Raw genomic sequence first — 7,928 nt, 5'->3', positions numbered from 1 at the left:
GTCCTACAAACCTCCAACATCTGATCTCTTCAGGTCCTACAAACCTCTAACAACTGGCTTCTTCTCACGCCAACACATTCAAAATTAGCTTATTTCTCCTCCCATATTGTACATTTTGTTAGTTTAAACATTTATATTTTTACCAGTCTGTTGTAAAACACCTGCCCCCACCCTCATTTGTCCCACTCTGGGCCCTTGAGCAAGGCCTTTAACCCCCACCATCTGCTCCTCCGGGTAGATAGCAGCTCTCTGCTCCACACAGAGGGCTGTGGTAGCTCGGTGGTCCGTGGTTGCGTCAGGAAGTGCATCCAGTGTAAAAATAACTGCCACGTCTTTGTGCGACTTAGTTTGCTGTGGCGACCCCCAACGCAGGGAGCAGCCGAAAGAAAAAGAAAGAAAAAAAACAACAACTAGTCTGTTGTAAAAAAAAAAAATGTCTTAAGGATTTGCATATTATTGTTTTTGGTTTTTATAATTTCACTCAAAGTTCTGACTTTTTCAGAGATGGAGTTGCTTCTTTCAGATCTTCTCGGCCTCGGTGTCAGTCTGTTGAACAGCAGATAGGACTCTGTCAGTGTGTTTACATAGAGAGCCGACTGTTTGAGGAGCCTCAGGTTCATTTTCCAAGGGTCATTTTTATTTCAGCAGTCAGTCGCAAACCCAACAAACTCCACAATGAACACATATCTCCTGCTTGGCTTGCTGCTGGGATTCTTTTCTCTACCTGGAGTCTTGCTGGTGGATTTAGTTTTCCGATGTCCAAGTTGCACGGCAGAGGATCTTTATCTGTGTCCCAACGTGACCCCAGGATGTATGGAGGTGGTGAGGGAGCCTGGCTGTGGCTGCTGCCCAGTGTGCGCCAGGCTGGAGGGGGAGCCCTGTGGGGTCTACACCCCGAGGTGCGCCACTGGCCTCAGGTGCTACCCCGGCGTGGACGCTGACTTTCCTCTACAGGAGCTCCTCCATGGTACAGGCCGGTGCAGACAGAGGTTAGACCTGGATGTCACAACCAATGGAAACTGGCAGCCAATGTATGGTAAGAAGTTTTTATTAAAGACTCAAAAACAAAACCCACACTCATATAGTTTTATACTAAAGAAAAATGTGCATCCACTAGAAGAATAATCTCTACCGGATGCATGCTTACATGTTGGAGCAGCACCTTTGTTGTGGTTTTATATCACTGGATGCTGCTAGCATCTAAACTTAATGAGCTGTGTAGGGAAATGCTGCACTGTTGAAACAAACAAGAGTGTAGACATTTCACCGTGGCCAAAAATACAACTAGAAATGTTTCTGTGTAAAGCCACCAAAGATACATAATGTACTTTTTTTATGTTAACGAATTAAAGGAACAGACTATAACAATGTTTAACTAAAGTATCATTTGAAAGCTTTACACAACCGGCTAAACTAACTGTTTCTACCAAACAAGGTTACATAACTAAAACAATAAAATGAAAATGTACTTTTATTGCATTTTTTTTGTTTCAAGTTCAAATTTATTGTCATTCGCATCACATGTGGTACATGAGGTGGAACAAAATTATGCACTCAGGATCGCATTACACCCAAAAATAGCAACAATATAAAGTATAAAAAGAAACGGTATGTAAGAATCTAAGATACTGTATATGCTAAATGAACGCTAAATGATACGCTAAAAGATCTAAGATAACATGCCCCCCGGGCGCTTTCAATAGCTGCCCACTGCACCACCTGTTGGTGGATGGGTTAAATGCAGAGACTAATTTCGCCATTGTATGGAAACATACAGTGCTGACATTGTGATGACATTATTATTATTATTATATATGCTAAACACTAATAATGTAAAACAACACAGCATATCAACAGCAGCCTGAACATGAGTCTATGGTGAGCAGATAGTTTGAATGAGTACAGCAGCATGAGATAATCAGCAGTACGGATAGTTTGGTAGAACCCATGTGCAGGCAGAGGCGGAAAGCTCGGGGGTAAAATAAATAAACCAATTTATTAAACGAAAGCAAAAGGCTGACGAGGCAGCAAAACTTGCATAATCATCAGGGAGGCAGAAACTGGACGCCATACAGGACAATGCACAGACAATGAGGAACACAGAGGCATGGACTTGTTTATAGACGCTAACAAACAGACAATGACAAACACCTGGGGAGAAGAGAATCAGAAACAGGTGGGAGTGGCAGGAGCTGGAGCAGAACACAAGAGGGAGACACACTAGGGCAGGGGTTCCCAACCCTGGTCCTTGAGGAACACCATCCTGCATGTTTTAGTTGTTTCTCTGCTCTGACACACCTGATTTTAATTAATGGGTGATTAACAGGCTTCTGCAGAACATGAGGAAGTAATCACACCACTGAATCAGGTGTGTTGGAGCAGGGAAGCAACTAAAACATGCTGGATGGCGTTCCTCAAGGACCAGGGTTTGGAACCACTTCACTATAGGGAACATAAATCCTGACAAGTCTTTAACTTTTTAAACAAAAATCTAACTCTCGGTTACTACCACGCTGCATTTTACCTCACTATCTGTAAAATGTATTGAGTTGTTGCTACGTTTGTGTTAGTTAAGGTTGATTAGCTGCTGCCATCTTAAATCAGGTTGACTCAGGAATGGCGCGCTGACTTTGGTAGCGGTACACAACGTCATAAAAACCAAACCTGCAGAAACTTTGCAAATTGTCCACATAGACAACAACGGGATTTTGATGAAAACTAACAATAAAAGTCAGCCCTTTTTAGAGAATTATATTTTAAATATGCTTCACAGTGAAACATCATTCAAAGTTTAAACAAGTCACAGAAAGTTGGACTTTACAAGACTGCACTGGTGTTTTGACAACTTTAATGGTTTTAAGACCAAACCATTAAACCATAAATTTTCATTCTTCTTCCACTTTTGGCTACTCACTTCGTCAGGGGTCGCCACATCGAACTAAGTTGCACGAAGACTTGACAATTGTTTTGTTTATTTCATTCATTCATACAGGTTAATCCCATAGAGCGTCAGGGACTCATTAACAAGAGAGACCTGGGTTTTGAAATAAAGATTGACGACAACAGTGGACAACAATGACAACAATAGACAATCATTAAGGATGCGTACAAATTGAGAGTAACAAGTGAAAATAAAATGATATTTAAAAGATGTAACAATTGGCAATTGTTTTGATGCCAGATGCCCTGACGCAACCACAGACCACCGAGCTACCACAGCCCTCTGTGTGGAGCAGGGAGCTGCTACCTAGGGTGCCTGGAGGTGCACACGGTGGGGGTTAGGGACCTTGCTCAAGGGCCCAGAGTGGGGCAAATGAGGATGGAAACTGGTGTTTGTGCTTCACCTATCTCACTCACATTTTGATGTTGTCGGTACCAGGAGTTGAACCAGCAACCTTCCGATCACCGGCTCACCTTCTCTAACCTCTGCGCCACAACTCCCCTTATATATACTTGAGCTGTCTACAATTTTCATATATTTTGCTAAATAGCTTGTTCTTACCCTTCCAACTTTTAAAGAATTAAAAAATGTTTACACCAAAATGTAAAGATGGTGATGTACATATGTATCGGTATATGTGACTTATCTGTGCTGCTGATTATCCATGCTGCTGATCTCTTGCCTTTATGCTGCTATATTCATACCCATCTGCTCACTACAGACTCATGTTCAGGCTGCTGTTTAATATACTGTATTATTTTACATTATTAGTGTTTAGTGTATATCTTAGATCCTTGTAAACTGTTTCTTTTAATACTTTATATTTTTCTATTTTGGGGTGTAATTGGGACCTTGACTACACATTTTTGTTCCACCTCATGTACCACATGTGATACGAATGACAATAAAGAACCTTGAACCTAGAGTTTTCATTTCTTTTGATCTTGGTTCTTTTTATATGCAGTTTATGTGACATAATTTAGCTGCTTTTTCCGAAGCTGAGAACTCACTTCACCATCTTTTGACCGATTTTACCCACAGTTCTCAGTTGAGTCTGCACCCCTCTTCCATAAATGGGAACATTCTGCAGGACACAAAAATATTTTAGTTTCTTCAGAGAATTTACATGAATCGACCTCGGCATCAGTCACTCAAACATGTTTGAGTTTTTGGAACAGAATCTGGACACAGTCAGGTAGTCTGGTCACAGACCCAACAACAAACACGTTTCTCCAACAGCCAATGAAATAAAGAGGGAGGGACGGCAGAGGAACATCAGGAGGAATCCGACTGTTGCCCTGGTGAGAGTTTGATGTGTTCATAGTTGATCCAACTCTTCTAGTAAAGTGTCTGCAGGTTGTGTCCCCAGCTTTAGTTTGGATCTACAAAGCTGATGTTGGAAATTCAGGAAGTACGTATTGGCACCTTCAAAAGTTCATGAGAAAGTTTCTAGTTCAAATTAATTTTTTGTTTTTACAGCATTAGATTTCATTTATCTGTCTTTGTAGTTGTTTGGTGTCATTTTGAGTTTATATATTTGTATTTGCAGTAGCACAACAACCTCAGATGCTCAGCTCTACATTTTCATATTCACAACTACAAAGTAAAAATCCAACAAAGTTAAGTCAGGTCATCTGGACGGTTTATTTTTTTGTTGAGACGTTTAGTCCGAGGAGCCACAGCAAACTCAATCAACCAGTTTGCTGATGATAAGATGGTTTCTTTGATGTTTTGAACCACTTTGGCTATGGCTGCCTCAGAGGAGGCGACGGGGGAGAGGGCAGGCCCCAGAAACCATCTTATCACCAGCAAACTGGTTGGTCGATTGATTGGTCCACTATTAACCCTTTTCCACAGTTTCTCCTTGGCCCTGCTTTACCCTGCTCAGGCCGGTTCCGTGCTCTTATCCACAGGGCCATCTTCGTGGAACCGGCCTGTTTTTTCAGTACCTACTTCTCTGCGGTTCCATTGAGACCAAGCAGGACCCTAAAACGTGACATCAACGCACTGTCGGTTACTGATTGGTCAGGGGGCGTAGTCATTGGTCAGAGGGCGGAGTTTCAGAAACTTCCACAGCAACCCGATCCGACATTTTATTTTTAACCCGCCATTAGAAACAACTCGAATCCGGAGGAGCGTATTTTGGAGTATTTTGAAGGTATAAACAACAATAACGTCAAAACCATGGTCAAATGCTGCAATTCAGACGTTTTTGTGTTTGCTGGCCGACAAAAAAATTCAGAGCGAGCTAGATGGAGCGACACGTAACGAGAAGGTTTTTAAAGAGGTGTTGGTGCATTGATAATACTGATCTGCTCTCTAAAGGGGCACTAATGGGCACTATGGAAACGGAAAATGAAGCCATCCGACCTGTACCGGTCCAATAAGGGCCAATAAGGGTCGAGCCGAGCGAGATCTATGGATAAAGAGCATATGTGACTGCGCTGCCTGTGGGACTGAATTTGTTGTGACTCCTCGGAGTGAAGAAGTCCTTTGGATGAAGGATGAAACGTCTCAAGTAAATAAGAAACCGTCCAGATGACCTGACTGAACTTTGTTGGATATTTTACATGGATTATTGAGCATGAAGTTTGACAACTACAAATACTGTAATTATTTTTGTTTATGCTCCTATTTAAGATCACATTAGGTGTCTCCTTTTGATCTATCTGTGCAGCAGGAGTTTAAAAAAAAAATCCTATTTTCATTCCTAAAATTAGTCCAAACCATTTCTCCTTCTCAGTATTGGACACAAAAAGTCAAGGAGTTTGCTGTCTCTGTCTCGCCTGAGGTACTGAAGCTGCTGCCAGGTGTGGCACATCTGTCAGTGGCATGTATATATCATTTTACAACAATATTTGTATTAGCATCAGTATTTCAACATTTACAGTATTTACACAGAAAAGGCCTGGAGCAACAACTGTAATTTTGACTTAATTGAAACGCTCAATATGTCCACTGTTGCCAGCCAGAGTGTTTTCTCTGGAGTCGCCTGGGCAGCTGATTTAGGAAGCATCAGAGCCAGCCACCGCCTGAGGAACAAGCCAGAAAGGAAGAATTATTTTTGGACTGTTGTCTACCAAAGTCTGGCTACAGAGAAAAACCTGATCTCTCTGAGCATTTACCCGTCTTTGTTTTTATAATTGACACCATTCACACTGGATGAAATCCTGCAAAGACGGAGGTGTGGATGGTCTTTGCAGGGTCTTGGTGAGGTGTTTGTAAGAAGATTAGGAACACACTGGGTTCTGTGTTATGAGACGTAGAGTAAATTTTATCCACTGAGCATGCCCATTACATCCAAAGTGAATTGGTGGTGGTTTATCATCATGATGGCAGCCTGGGTTGGTTGACTGACTTCAGAGGCTACGACTCCACCACGCCAGGCCAGCAGACCCGTCCTGCTCAGTCCTGCTGGACGAGAGAGGAAGGAAGATGTGGTTCTGCACCGAAACCTCTTCACCTGCGTCTTCTTGTGCTGCTGATGACATTTTCGCCTCCACAGCCAAACTGAACCCACCAGCGTGGTCAGATCTGGGCAGTCGGCGGTCCAGCTGCAGATCTCTCGCAGACATATTGAAAACTGCTGAAATAATGCTGTGGTCACTATGTGTTTTATATAAGCAGCCTTCATCGCACAATACCTACTCTATGTGCAGTCTGTGCCAGGCTTGTGTGTGTTTTACGCACCATAACAAATTGATTACGCATTATTCTGGTTATCGTAGTCACAGCGTGTTACTAAGTTCTGTTATGAATATTCAAGTTTTGTTCCTGAGATAGAGATGTGCAGATAAGGTTCCCAGAATTGTTCTTTTTACTGCAGTAGTAGAGCGTTGGGGTTTCTTTGTCCAGCTGGTTAGGATAAACGGTTCCGAGATGAGATCATGAAACAACCTGCTGCAGATGTGATACCCGTGGCAGTAACGTTGTGTTGGGGTGACCTTTTAGCTCGTAGATTCATCCAGATGTGGTCCAGGCAGTTGTGCAGTCATGTCTGTGAGATAACGATGAATGAAGAGCATTAAGTGTAGAACCACTAGACTGAGCAGCAGCTTCTACCATGAAGCTGTTAGACTCATAAATCCCCAATTAGGATTATCGCTGTGAAAAAAGAAAAAAAATCACTGTAATGCAACTTTGATTGTTGATATGTGCTGCTGATTATCCATGTTGCTGATCTCATGCTGCTGATTATTTCATGCTGCTGTATTCATTCATTCGTACTCATCCGCTCACACAGACTCGTGTTCTTGCTGCTGTTGTTTGGTGTATTGTTTTGCACTATTAGTGATTAGCGTATATTTGAGATCTTTTAGCGTACCGTTTGGCGTTCGTTTAGCGTATATCTCAGTGTATATCTTAGACCATTATGGTTCTTTTTACACTTTCTATTTTTGCTATTGTTGAATGTAACAAGTTCAATTAAGGATGTTATTTTAGGAACTTAATTGAAAAATAGAAGTAGGAATCCTGCACGCCAGTTCTGCAAAACCTTTAGGACACAGTTTCCTTGTGTGAAACTTTGCGTATTATAGGGTTTTCTTGATGGTCTAAGACTGCCCCAGCTGCCCCGAAGGTGACTTTCTGCTCCAACTTGCTCCTCACACTGTCAGGTCTTTAATTATTCTCAGAACTCTACACAGAAAATGTGAAAAGTGAAGTGATCGCTCTGGGTGGAAGAAGCATGCGGGCGCCTGCTGCTCTGACTAACACCACCCCCCGAGGTGCCGAGGCTCCATCTGTAGCTCCAGCACTTTTTGTTTGGGGGGTTACATGCTTTTTATGTTATCGCCACTCATAGGTCAGGAGGACTTGCCATCACAGGTTCACACGTGCACAGATTCAGCCAAGAGAATATGACCTTTGACCCTACTATTGCTCATACTTTACAAAGCCCAACTAACTGGCTGTAAATAACACTGAAGTTGCTCGGACTCAGTCATTATCAGCTCAAATTAATTAAAACCAAATAAATATATATATA

General features: G+C 42.2%; 1 protein-coding gene across 1 annotated transcript in view; it reads left to right on the top strand.

The window, feature by feature from the left end:
• Window positions 1-675: 675 nt before the first annotated feature.
• Window positions 676-7,928, top strand: part of LOC119419799 (insulin-like growth factor-binding protein 2-A) — a 49,584-nt gene continuing 42,331 nt past the window's right edge. Inside the window, exon 1 of the mRNA XM_037687181.1 lies at window positions 676-1,036. Within this exon, the coding sequence (XP_037543109.1) occupies window positions 676-1,036 (361 nt within the window). The remainder of the gene's footprint in view (window positions 1,037-7,928) is intronic.

The sequence above is a fragment of the Nematolebias whitei genome, chromosome 13, assembly GCF_014905685.2.
Source record: "Nematolebias whitei isolate Nwh7 chromosome 13, NemWhi1, whole genome shotgun sequence".
Taxonomy (NCBI): Eukaryota; Metazoa; Chordata; class Actinopteri; order Cyprinodontiformes; family Rivulidae; genus Nematolebias; species Nematolebias whitei.
The sequence above is the reverse complement of the archived record's forward strand: the minus strand, read 5'-3'. Positions and strand labels throughout refer to the sequence as shown.